This window comes from Corythoichthys intestinalis, chromosome 4 (genome assembly GCF_030265065.1).
Source record: "Corythoichthys intestinalis isolate RoL2023-P3 chromosome 4, ASM3026506v1, whole genome shotgun sequence".
NCBI lineage: Eukaryota > Metazoa > Chordata > Actinopteri > Syngnathiformes > Syngnathidae > Corythoichthys > Corythoichthys intestinalis.
In genome coordinates, this window is record NC_080398.1 from 13365022 (window position 1) to 13377719 (window position 12698).

At 39.7% G+C, this 12698-nt stretch overlaps 1 protein-coding gene across 2 annotated transcripts in view; it reads right to left on the minus strand.

Moving 5' to 3' along the window:
• Nucleotides 1–872: 872 nt before the first annotated feature.
• Nucleotides 873–12698, minus strand: part of kmt2bb (lysine (K)-specific methyltransferase 2Bb) — a 28897-nt gene continuing 17071 nt past the window's right edge. For both annotated transcript variants that reach the window (XM_057833689.1, XM_057833688.1), the window contains exons 20-36: nucleotides 12269–12345; nucleotides 11922–12142; nucleotides 11670–11773; nucleotides 11399–11536; nucleotides 11103–11261; nucleotides 10897–11014; nucleotides 10729–10807; nucleotides 10489–10649; nucleotides 10212–10373; nucleotides 6601–9604; nucleotides 3905–4005; nucleotides 3601–3738; nucleotides 3267–3519; nucleotides 3000–3107; nucleotides 2842–2925; nucleotides 2233–2362; nucleotides 873–1937 (exon numbers count right to left, since the gene is read on the minus strand). In XM_057833689.1, coding sequence (XP_057689672.1) covers nucleotides 1662–1937; nucleotides 2233–2362; nucleotides 2842–2925; nucleotides 3000–3107; nucleotides 3267–3519; nucleotides 3601–3738; nucleotides 3905–4005; nucleotides 6601–9604; nucleotides 10212–10373; nucleotides 10489–10649; nucleotides 10729–10807; nucleotides 10897–11014; nucleotides 11103–11261; nucleotides 11399–11536; nucleotides 11670–11773; nucleotides 11922–12142; nucleotides 12269–12345 — 5313 coding nt within the window. In that variant the 3' untranslated portion in view covers nucleotides 873–1661. The remainder of the gene's footprint in view (nucleotides 1938–2232; nucleotides 2363–2841; nucleotides 2926–2999; nucleotides 3108–3266; nucleotides 3520–3600; nucleotides 3739–3904; nucleotides 4006–6600; nucleotides 9605–10211; nucleotides 10374–10488; nucleotides 10650–10728; nucleotides 10808–10896; nucleotides 11015–11102; nucleotides 11262–11398; nucleotides 11537–11669; nucleotides 11774–11921; nucleotides 12143–12268; nucleotides 12346–12698) is intronic.

Consider the following 12698-nt stretch of genomic DNA (forward strand, 5'->3'; position numbering starts at 1 on the left):
TGCAATGAGTTGGGAGTGACTTTTTTTGTTGTTTTTTTTTTTTATGTTTTTTTTTTTTTGTAGCTGATTGACACTAAACACAATCTGGGCTCCATCCCAGTGATTGGACATGCAAAATGGACACAAACGATATAAACACTGAAATTCTGCTCACAATCTGAGGATGAAAATAGAATTTGAATGGGTGGCGGTTTAGATTAAAGAGGCAAACAGCGCTTGATTTACTTCTCCCAAGACAGTCTTATTTGCCACATCAAAGAAAATGAAATAAAATTAAAATATTATTCTATAAAAAATACCTTGTACAAAAAAAAGGCCATAAATGTATGACTGGATTGCCTCAACAGAAAATTCAAGTAAATTAGTGAAACAAAGGACATTTGTAAACAAAACGGGCATTACAAATGGAGCTGTACACCCACCACCATTTACACAAAACAACCTTTCACCATTAAAAGTTCAACTCAAAAAATGCGAATAAATATCAATACTAATTTCAAACAGTGTGAATTCAATTAAGCTAATTAAAGACAGTACTGGACATCACTAGGAAAAAACGTTATATCTTAAATTAGGTGCTGATGAGTGAATTGTCCGTTTCCGACGTCAACACCTCGGTGTGATGCCAAGTGTGCACGCACAATGTTCACGACAATCCTGTTGCAGGAGCTGAAAGCAAACGCAATCAGAGGCAATTTACACTGGAGCTCTCCCTGATTAACAGATCCACAGTAGCACAGATTTCGCAAAATGGGAATTTGTAACGATATGTATGTGCAAGTGTGGGGCAGTCTTGTTGGAATCGCAAATGAATTGAGTAGAATAAATAACTTAGAAAACTGATATTTATCACTGAACTTTTGGTTTGGGTAGTGTTTGCTACATATACTGTACATCAAGGAAGTCTACATTTCTTTCAAATGTTTAACTCTTGTGAAGGGACAGTAAAGATGATGCGTTATTCAATGGTAACTACTTTCAGAGTGCACTTATCTAAAATGGGTGAAGACCCAGCTAAACCAATCCTTATCTGGGGGACATCTCAGTCTCTAGAATACCCTATAATGCTTAGCACCAAGGTTGTTGTCTGGAAGGGAAAAACAGCAATAAAACACGCCCCAAAAAAGAGACGTGTAGATCATAAAATAAGGTTTGGGTGAATATATGGCTCAAGAACAGACCTCAATACAACACATGGGGCATTGACGTTCCCTTCACTACAGGATGGAGCAAAGATGATTACGAATGTACTATAGAAAGACAACTTTCCTCTAGAAAGACTAAAACTTCAGGAATCTCTCAAAGCCAAGCTGTACCTTTTCAACACATTTCCACCGATAAGGCTTGCCGTGCGTATCCAAGAAATGCGGATGGGGTCCACAGAGAACGGGAAGCCCCGGCTATAATGTGAATAATCAAAACGTGAGAAGTCACAACTGGCAGCCTTGGGTACCGTTCAAACAAATGCGCATCAGTGTAGGACCACCACCTCTTCTGCTCCTCTGATCCACACACAGAGAACGATGTCTTCTTGTATCAATAGTGGCTAATTCCCACTCTAAGCTGCGTGCTTCAACATGTAGGAGCGCAATCCAGTGCCACCTTAAATTAAGGCTTTCTGATAAACAAGAATATCTCTGTCTCAAATTACAACAGATCTCTCAGTTGAGGAAGCGTCGGCAGCGCCGCGCACCGCAGTTACAGTTGAGCTTGTTGCTGGCATCCTCAATGGGGAATTTGTAGTCATAGGTGAGCTCCTCTCCCCTGTAGATCTTCCTCAAAGCAAAGATCACAATGTGCTTACGGCCCTCCACATTGATCACTCGTGAATAGCAGTTGGGCTCACACGAGTGGTTGATGAATCTGGCTGCATTTCCGTGCATTGTTGCATCCACCACATCGAAATCATCAATGCGGAACATGTAACAACCAATACCCTGATAAAACAGAACAACAAATTAACTTGGTACCTTCTTTATCACACAGTGGTTCCCTGCAATATCGCACATTTTTATAGTATATGTCAAATCTGTCTTCAGAGTATTATCATATTACGGTGCAACATGGCAGACAATAAGGAGATCTATTACTGGATGAGATGTAAATAAGAGCAAGAAGTAGGGGCAGAGGTTCCAAACTTAGTACCCAACAATACCCACTATACATGGAAACATTGTGAACAAATTACAGCGGGAAAATTTTGATGCATGGTGTTCTGAAAATGTGACCCACCTTGCCATCATAGTACTTTTCCCTTTTGTCCGTGAGCACCGAGCGAATAACAATGCCAGCATACTCTATGACCATCTCGCCTCCTTCAATGTTCCTCTTGCAGAAGAGTCCACGCCCGTGGATTGCAGACCTACATAAAGTAGGATCAGAGATATCACTCAGAAACCATGTATTCGAGAGGTATTTAAGATAGACAATATGTCCAGTTGCAGAAGACTACCATTATATGGGTGGTTTATGATGGAATACTTTTGTTGAAAACATTTTTAATTAGAGTGACCTAGCAAACTTGTGGTTTGGAGTCGTCTTGGGAATGCAGTTTACCTGTTTATCCACGATGGTATTATTCAATACTTTTTATGAATACCATAAATAATTTTGGGGTGAAAAACTGTCTATTGTTTATTAAATAAGACAGATTAAAAAATATATAATTTTCATGACTATGAGATCAGGATAGTAGATAAATTGTTAATACCATAAGTCAAAATTCTGATAAGAAAACAACTATAAATAAAACAGATGCTGATTTTTCTAATATAATTAACTCTAAACATGCTTATGGCTTTCTTAATTTTTTTATTTTTGTGAAATCAATTCAGTGCTGACCTGTATACGCCGACAGCTTCCTTTGACGTCCTTTCCAAGTGCCTGAAGCGCATGGCCATTGGCAACTCCAAACTTGTGGCCCGTCTAATACAAAAGCACATAAATTGAGCAGTGTGTCACAGAAACAGTAAGTCAAACAGCAACATGTTTTAACCGACCTTGTGGACTTCAAAAGAACATCATCTTCTTCATCATCATAAGACCCAATGTCAGGAAGCTGCCGATGCTGTGATGCCAGGAAGTTGAACATGTCAAAGGTGGATTTCCTGATGAGATAGTTTTAGAATTAGTCATTGCTTTCTTCAAAAATTAAACTTCAGGGAAATATTTATCTATGGCTCTGTTAAAATATAGCCTTAATAGCCAAAATTGTGATTGATTTAATTCCCCACATACGCCTGACTTTTGACATTTTGTGCACACACCTAAGATAGAGTTCAGAGCGGGCACACCCAGTGGGATTGACAGGGAGATCATCTTCCTGGTTGAACTGTTTGAAGAAACGGAAGCTGTGATGTTGGCAGCGGTGTGCTCCTCCGAGTTGTTCCAGTAAGAAGACCACAGCATCATGGATTAGCCCAAGCATTCGGGCACCGGTGAGCCTCTGGAATGCCAGAGGTCTTAACTTTGCGATTGCTCGCGCCTCTTGGACACCATCTATCACTGCTTTCCAAGCCACTATAAAGAAGAGTTAAGAATTAAGTGTATTAAAATCAAATAGAAATGACAGTCAAATCATTTTCCAAAACTGAAGCTCACCCTCGATAGTGTCAGCCTCCACATTGAAGCCATCATCACTTCTTATCTGGAAACGCAAGTGTGGCTGATCTTTGTTTGGCAAACACTCCTCTTCATCATCAGACAGTACAGAGTCGTCATCTGAGGCTGAACCGGCACCTATCATTGCAAAGCTTATTCTTTTAAAATTGCTCTCACAATAAACAGTTGTATCATAGTTTAACAGTTTCATGCGTCATCTATTGATTTACAGAAGAAATGTTACAAAAATGAGACTCCTTTGGCTCTAATGCACTTCCTGACTGAATAATAAAGTAAAAGGTACCAGAGTATTTCTTCCAATCAATGAAGGTGCTGTGAGCCACTGGCTCCAAAGACTGCTGCTTGCCGTATTCACCCCGAGACATATAATCCCACCGTTCACACCTGGAGATAGACAAGAGCGATAGTGTTGTCATACAAACTTCATTAGTCTTTTTTTTGTAAACACTATTTGCACATTACATTGCATTTATTCTTAACTTGGGCTTTTGTATGCTATTTCTACAATTTGTTTTTTGACAAAAATTTCTCCTGGTTGTTACAAATCTATACAGGGGTATCCAACTCCGGTCCTTGGGAGCCCCCATCCAGCTGGTTTTGCTCCTCCAACACACCTGACTCAAATAATACGGATCATTATCAGGCTCCTGCAAAGCTTGCAAGCTGGATAGGGGCTCTCGAGGACCGGAGTTAGATACCCCCTGATCTATATCATTACCTATTTTCATTAGGGTCAAAACTGAGCTGGCGTGGAACCAATTCCAGTAGATTTTTGGTAGGATTTAGTGTACATTCAGAACAGGTAGCCAATCATTCATGTTATAACAACAAAATCCTTATTAACTCATTATTAGTTATTCAAATGATGTGCAAAACAGTATATTCCAAGTCGACCTGGACAAAAACAGTAAGGACTATGGTAGGAAAAGCGCTAAGATAAAACCTGAAGGCAGCTAAAGCGGGCCAGAATGTGGGAAGTAATCTGATACAATAGTTTCCAGCAACATAAAAATTGACAACTCTGGTATCAGAGAAGGTTGGTGTCTGTATGAACTACAAATAAATGATAGCCACGAATAGTCTATAATTCAGTTAATCTGAAGAAGTTTGTTTCAAAGGGACAGACAACAAATTTATACTGTGCATCTTACATATTGGGGGGGGGTTCTGATGTTTACCGTACTGGCCCAAATATAAGAAAGCCCTGATTATAAGACGACCCCCTCTTTTTCAAGACTGAAGTTTGAAAAAAGACTTTTTGAACACCAAATTAATTTTTATACAGAAAATAACTACAGTACATCTGAAACATATGATTATAACAACATATTTGAGAGAAAAAGCATGTTATTTTGCCTCATTCAAATCTTAATATCTGAACATTTAAATATGTAAACTAAAGTGCAATCACATTTGTAAATAAATGGCTACTGGTTTTTGAAATGTAAATAAACCAATCTATTGTGATAAAACAACAAAATTGCAACAAATGCATTAACCATCAAAGCGAAGTCTAACTAACTGTAGTCTTGAAACAAATCTGAATAAGGAAAAACATTGCAATAAAATAATGCAAACTGGTTAAACTTGAGAGAAGCTGAGATCTGTCATGACAGAACATCGCTTCAATGATATCTGGCGCCATCTAACGCGTGAATGGGTATAACGTCTAGACCGCGAATTTAAGACGACCCGTACTTTTTCAGTCTTATTTCAATGCAAAAAAGACAGTCTTATATTCGGGCCAATACGGTAATTAGTGCTGTGCGATATGACGATATTGATCGCAAAAATGATAGTATACTTACTATCAGAATAATTCCCATCCATTGTCGTTATCCTTTTTTATATTTTCCAAGCTAACTATTTTGTGCTGATGAATTCATTCACTCCCAGCCATTTGTCACAAGACATCCCCATCTTTCAAGCGCCGCAGAATATTGTTTCTATGGCTACATGAACACAGAACGCTGCGCTCAAAAGCGGTGTATTTTTTGTGTTTGAAGTAGGGCTGTCAAACGATTAAAATTTTTAATCGAGTTAATTACAGCTTAAAAATTAATTAATCGCAATTAATCGCAATTCAAACCATCGATAAAATATGCCATATTTTTCTGTAAATTATTGTTGGAATGAAAAGATAAGACACAAGACAGATATATACATTCAACATACGGTACATAAGTACCGTATTTGTTTATTATAACAATAAATCAACAAGATGCCATTAATATTATTAACATTCTCTTAAAGCGATCCATGGATAGAAAAACTTGTAGTTCTTAAAAGATAAATGTTAGTACAAGTTATAAAAATTTTATATAAAAACCCCTCTTAATGTTTTCGTTTTATTAAAATTTGTAAAATTTTCAATCAAAAAATAAACTAGTAGCTCGCCATTGTTGATGTCATTACACCATGCTCACTCCCCAAACCCATAAAATCATTTGGACCCAAGCGCCAGCAGAGGGCGCCAAACAACAAAAAAACAGGTAACAAGTAACAAGCGGACATTACACTGCTGTCATTTTAATCTGAGCGGGGCATGTGCATTAATTGCGTCAAATATTTTATTGTGATTAATTAAAAAAAATAATTACCGCCCATTAACGCGATAATTTTGACAGCCCTAGTTTGAAGATATTTTTTTTTTTCTCCGAAATTTACAATTTGCACATTTAAATACTCATTTAAAGTAGCCTATACTAGATGTTGTTTGTCCCTTTTACACGGACTCAATCATCTTGAATGCTAGACCAAAATATTGCTGTTTTAGTTAGCACATGCTTTTCTCCTGAGTCGAGGAAATACGATGCATTAATTCCAGATAAGGTTATTTATTTATTTAGGTTATTTATTTTTTTAAAAAGACGGTATCCAAACGAATTGAGGCTACTGTTGGAGAAAATATTGTCTGATATCCAACCATGTTGCATGAGTCCGTTAAAGCTGACAAATTTAAAAGAAGTCTGATCTTACCCAGAGCTTTCAGAATCACTTTGATGCTCCTGCTTTAATTCGTCCAAGTTAAGTATTCCTTTTACAGTGGGAGTCTTAATGCGAACTCCAGAGGCCCTGCTGGAGACACTCGGTGCACTTGGTCGGTGGCACTCATCCTCGCTGGTAGGCTCAGAAGGTAGGAAATCCACTTTAGACTTTTTTGTGACTATACGGTCAGAAAGTGAAGACACTCTCTTCATGCGGACATGGGTGCGAGGGCGGGATGTCTGAGTGGGTGCTGCTTTAGAGCATGGCGCTAGAGGTTCAGGCTCACTGAGTAGGCCAGGCGGCAAAACCAGTGAGGAAGGATTAAGCGTCCGAAGCCCACCCCACTTGGGGGTGAAGTTACTTGCCATTGCTTGGTTGATAATTGCTTCAGCAGTCTCAGCGGGAGATGCGTTCGAACTCTTTGTTGACAAATTGGACTGCCCAACTGTCTTGGAGGACTTGGATTTTTTGGATGAACTGGATTCTTTCTTTTTCTTATTCTTCTTCTTTTCTGTAGCAGTTTCATCTTTAGGCTTTTTTGTATTCTTTTTTGGCTTTTTGGCATTAATTGATGACAAAGCCCCATTGCTATTGTGAGAAAGCAACTGTGAAATTGTGGTAGGATTCTGTTCAGAACTAGTGGCTATTGTGGACGCGGTTGACATTGTGCTTGTCCCAGAAGGTTGAGTAGACATGTTTCCTGCTGCTGCAAGTGTGGCGGACAGTGCATTGCTTTGTAAAAGACTGGCAATCTGAGTGACACAGTTAAAGGACGGAGCATTAGGATTCGGCAACTGGAATGTGTTACTGTCTGGGTTCTTGACAAAAATCTGCCCAAGACGATTCACCAACAGAACATGAGGTGTAGGATCCACGTTTGGACCTCCAACTTCCTTCACAGTAAGAATTGCGTGACCAGGCAGAACTGGGGATATCACTGGCTGCTGAGGTTCCAAAGCAGGTCTTGGTGTAGAAAAGTTGATTGAGATCGTGTGACCAGATAAAGCCTCCTTCTGCACAGTTGAAGAGCTGAAGCCATTTAAAATCACCGGGGATGAGTTGGTTTGGACTGATGTCGTAGCGGGTGCACTAACTACAGGAATAGATGATAATGAAGTAGAGGAAGATACAATGGCGACTGCTGTCGAACCCAAAGGCTGTGTCTGAGTGGAAGGCATGGATAATGAGATACTGCCAGAAGTTTCTGCTTGGACACTTGTCCCTAATAACAAAGGTTCACTTTGGTGTACAACACTGAGCACAGTCTGAGTCGGATCTCCATCAGCTGTTTTGGTGGCAAATTTATTAGACAAGGTGTCCCTTTGCTCAAAGGTTGAGTCTTGTGATGGGTTTACAGGCTGTAGAGTAACACTTGTGAGAGACGGCTGCGTGAGACCTGATAGATTGGAACAGATTTGAGGGGAGTCTGAAAGTTCTTGGGGACATTGTCCACTTGATTTTTGGGAATGCTGCGCATTGTTAGCGGAATTTGCCATGGAGTTATCCGTTATGTGGTTGGATAACACCGCAAGTTCAGCTGATGATACATGGTAGTGGCTGTCAGATTTTGACTTCAGGGGTTTTGATGGTTCAGGCTGTTGGAATTTTTGGTTTGTCAATTCTAATGCAGGTTTTCCAGGGGCAAACCCTTGACAGGAATTCTCTAGAAACTCTTCTGAATAGGAGCTCTCAGGCACCTTTGCCAGTAAATTAGGGACACCCTCAAGAGTAGGAAGAACATTTTCTTCGTTTTTGTCACCCACTTGGTGAGCAGAGACCACAGAAATGTGTGGCGAAACTAACCCCATACAGATTTCTTTTGAGGATCCTGGAGGATTCTGAAATGCGTCAATGGGGTTGCTAATTGCAGATGAAATCGTCAGAGATGAGGACTCCTTGTGCTTGGAATTAGATGGTACTTTAAGGTTCCGATTCGGAACTGAATTGGTGTTGGGAAATGTTTCTGATTCAGGGAAAGCACTTCTAGTGAGGTTCTTGGTTGGAATCTTTTTGCCAGAACCATCAACTTTGTGAGGATCCTCACTTGTAGAGATGCTTGCATCACTCTCTGTTCCATCATCTATACCATCCAATTGAGCCATGTTCCGGGAAGAAGTGGATGTAGGAGACTTGGAAAGATCTTTAGACCCAGGACAGCTAACAATGGTCCGAGAGAAGTCAAAGTAATGTTCCATATCATCATCTGAGGAGGTGCTGCCCGGGTCATTCCTGCCTGATGCTGCAGACAGTGGCAGACTTGCTACAAGAGTCTTTCTTTTCTGTACGTCTTGGGCACGGCCCCAAAATTCTTCCTGATCATCCCCTTCCACCACTATTTGTCCACCACAGTTCATAGCTACAACTTCATTCAGAATCGTCTCTTCGATCTCCAGCTCTGTCCTCATTTCCTGTCCCATAGTTATGCTGGGATCCTTGGGATATGAAGTGAAGGGAAATTCATCTTCATCTTTCTGTTCATCCAAGTCTCTCTGAGGTGAAGTGCCATTTGCAGGGGAGACATCTTCCGGTTCTGGTGATGCCAAGAAATTGTGCGGCACTTCGACAGAATCTGATTGGCACAGATCAAAAGATAACCGATTCCTTGGTAAATTATGTAGGGATGGAGAGAAAGACAAACTTGGCGATGCAAATGTTCCTGCATTCTCCTGCCAGGGGGACTGAGGAAAAAAAGATGAGGCACAATGGGTTTTTGCGTTACCAGGGCAACGGAGTGAGGAAGTACTTCTGCCTCCGATTGGCCGGACTGATGAAGAATGTATTAGGTTGTCTGAAGAGGCATTGGAGAAAAGTGGGGAAGCTGGAAGAGTAGATTTCCCTCGAAGAGTGACTGGTCCAGTTGGGGGTCCCAGCGGAGCAGGAGACATGTTACTGCGTAGTCCTGTTGTCTGTGTGTGGGGGTTGTGACGTCGAGCCCTTCTGGTCTCCTCCAGATCACTTACTGTTAGTATGTGGTGAGATTTTATTGGATTTGCTCCTAAGAAAAAAAAAAAAAAAATCAACACCTTAAACCTGAAAAAAGCATCCAAGTGTTCTTAACTAGTCACTAAAAGATCAATTCCACAATATTCAGAAAGGTTGTGTTTTTTTAGATTGTTGTTGTGACTTTATCGCGAAGCTTTTGCTCATTTGAGTGTAGGTGCATGTGCATGTCGTTGGTGCCATGTCCTAATAAACTAGTGACTCAACATAATTTTGTGGTGCTGCTCTCTCTAAGTTGATTTGAGTGTCCAACAGTATAAATGCAGCTTGACATGATAGGCGCTAAAGTACATTTAAGCTACGCTTCGAGTTTCCAACCTGTTTGAGTGTAAACATACAAATTTCCTGTGGCATATTTGGTGTAGAGGTTGTCAGTTACAGCACATAAGGGGCATGTTGATTTTTAAAGGGCATTCAAGGGGCAATTTGATTGCTACAAAACCATTTGATATAATTGAAAATCAATGCTTATGCAGTTTCATTTTACCGAGCAAAAAAAAAAAAAAAAAAAAAAAAAATGGTAAGCTTGTTCGTGAAAAAAAAATGGACCAGCTTGACCCCATAGAGCCTTTAACTTATTAAAAAGAAAAGCATTACTTTACCTGGGGAGGGCAAAGGCCGAGAGAGTCCTCCAGCTGGTCTCCTGGTTTGTGGATAGCTGGGATTCTTTGGCTTTGCACTGTGATCTGGTTTTGTACTTTGAACAAAAGGTTCCTCAGTTTGGGTCTGCGATTGTAATGCATCTGTCTCTTGGGTCCCAGATTCTGATTTATTATTTTTTTTTTTTAAAGAAAAAAACACATTGAAGCATTTATATATTTAATTCTGCTCTGGTAATCATCTTACTTGTTAAAAATAGATAAAGAGCAAGACACTAACCCGGTAATGGACAAGGGTTGTGCTCAATGGTGTGATTGTCTCCTTGGTCTGGCATCTCCTCAATGGGTTTCTCTGGTGTTACAGGTTGGAATTCACGTACTGTGCATGTGTATTTGCATTTTTGCAGTGGATTGACAGTACTCCAATACCAGCGAGAACACCTTAGAAAAAAAAACCAAAAGCGTAAAGAAATCTTGTTAGCTCACTAATTCCAACTTTATGTAGGCAAGGCTAACTTACTTAAATCCCACAGGAAACAACTTTCCTTTATTTGCTGAAAGTTCTGACAGGACACCAAGTTTATCAATCTGTAGAGAACCTGAATAGAGAAAATGATTAACAATTTTTAAACCAATGTGGGTCAGTGTTTTAACAACATTCTGTGAAAAGCAGAGACTTAAACCATACCAATCATAACATTAATTAACTCTGGCTCCAATCCAGTGAGGAACTTTCTGCGGAGGCTGATGCCTTCAAAATCCACATATACCCGTCTATTTACTTCAAACTCCTGACCGGTTATCACCTTCATAACACACATACAAACAAAATCTAATAATTAAGCTCCAAACACAGTAACCGTGTTGTTTCAAAGGAAGGGGCAGAAGCAATACCTTTCCACTGATAAGATGCTTGTGTTTGTGGCAGTAGACCTTCTTGTCATCCTGGAATACACAATGACGAGAGCGGGCACACATAAAGTGATAGTTGCTCTGACAGGACGTCAGGCAACAGCCAACTGTGGCACCCGTCTGGTTGCACCTTTCACACCGCTACAGGCAAAATAGGATCACAGGAAACAACTTTGAATTGATGAACAGGAGCATTTTTATACAAATACCATTCAGGTTGCATACATTCACAATCTGATACAATATTGGCGAGTAAAACAACGTATAGAACATCTAACCATCAAGCGACCCCTTGTGACAGCACTGTGGACATGTAGTAAAGCACCATCGTCCTCTTGAAAAACCTCAGCTGACCACAGACAGCAGTTCACATGTGCCCACTCATTCTGGCCTAAGTACAACAACCTGCCCGCATCCTAGAGAACACCACAAATAATATGTATAACGTTTTCAGTATCCAAGAAAATTTTTTCATCTTATTATCAAATACTACGTTATTTTTAAAAGCTGTCAGTGTCAACTAGATTTTTTGACTAGTACATTACTTACATTGGGTTTACGGTCTCCATATTTTTGGCACAAGGAGCACTGCCTTTCATCATCCTTCGACCACCCTGTATCCAGATCCGCTTTTGAAAACTTTCCCCTTTTTCCTGAGCATGTGTGAAAGCACAAATGTAAAAAAATGCATCGTCAAATAAAGTAAAACGTGAAGCTGACATCTTTTTTAGATTTCAAAACATTTTACAAATGTTTAAAATGGGCAAGCTAATACAAAAAATAAAATCTTTAAAGCAATACCTTTCAATTTATGCCGAAAGCCACTGCTTGTTTTGAAATGGTTCCAACTCCCGTGCTCTGCAGACATTGGAAGAGCTACCTCATCTTTCCTTTCGTCTAAATTTTGACCATCGTCATCATGAAGGAGTTCCAAAGGAGTTCTGGATAGCTCATCCCTCTCCTGCCACTGAGCATAGACATGCTCCGTGGTAGGAGGTTGAACAGCATGTGACAGCATCCCCCTGTGTTGGAATAAATCCAAATTGAATTAATCAGCATCTCTGTGCATTGAGATAAATTTTCACCGCCGATTAGGGAGCCCTAACTAAACCACAAATATACAACCCAACTAAGGAGCCATTACTCACATGGGCAATGTTTTGGTACAAGAGTTCCATACTTTTGGGTCTTGACTGTTGAACCAATTGAAGACCTCTTCAAGTAGCTTTGGGAAAAAAATGTTAAGAGTTCTTTATAAATTTACCAGATATCACACAAAACACACTTGCTGCTCGATTCTAATCTCACATTACAAATTGTGTCAAAAAAGGGATTACAAAATTATGTTGTTTAGTGACAGCACACTTAAAAACGCTCATTCGACCAAAAAGAAAAAAATGTTAGTTTGAAAATGGAGGGGGAAAAAATAAAATGTGTAGTATAAACTCATCTTTGAAGAAATTTTGAATCAAAATACACTTCAAAGACAAAAAAATACATTTACCAAGGAGCATCAGGATTAAGGGAGTGCCAAAAAAATCAATTATTAGATGCATCGCAATTCGACACGTGACGATT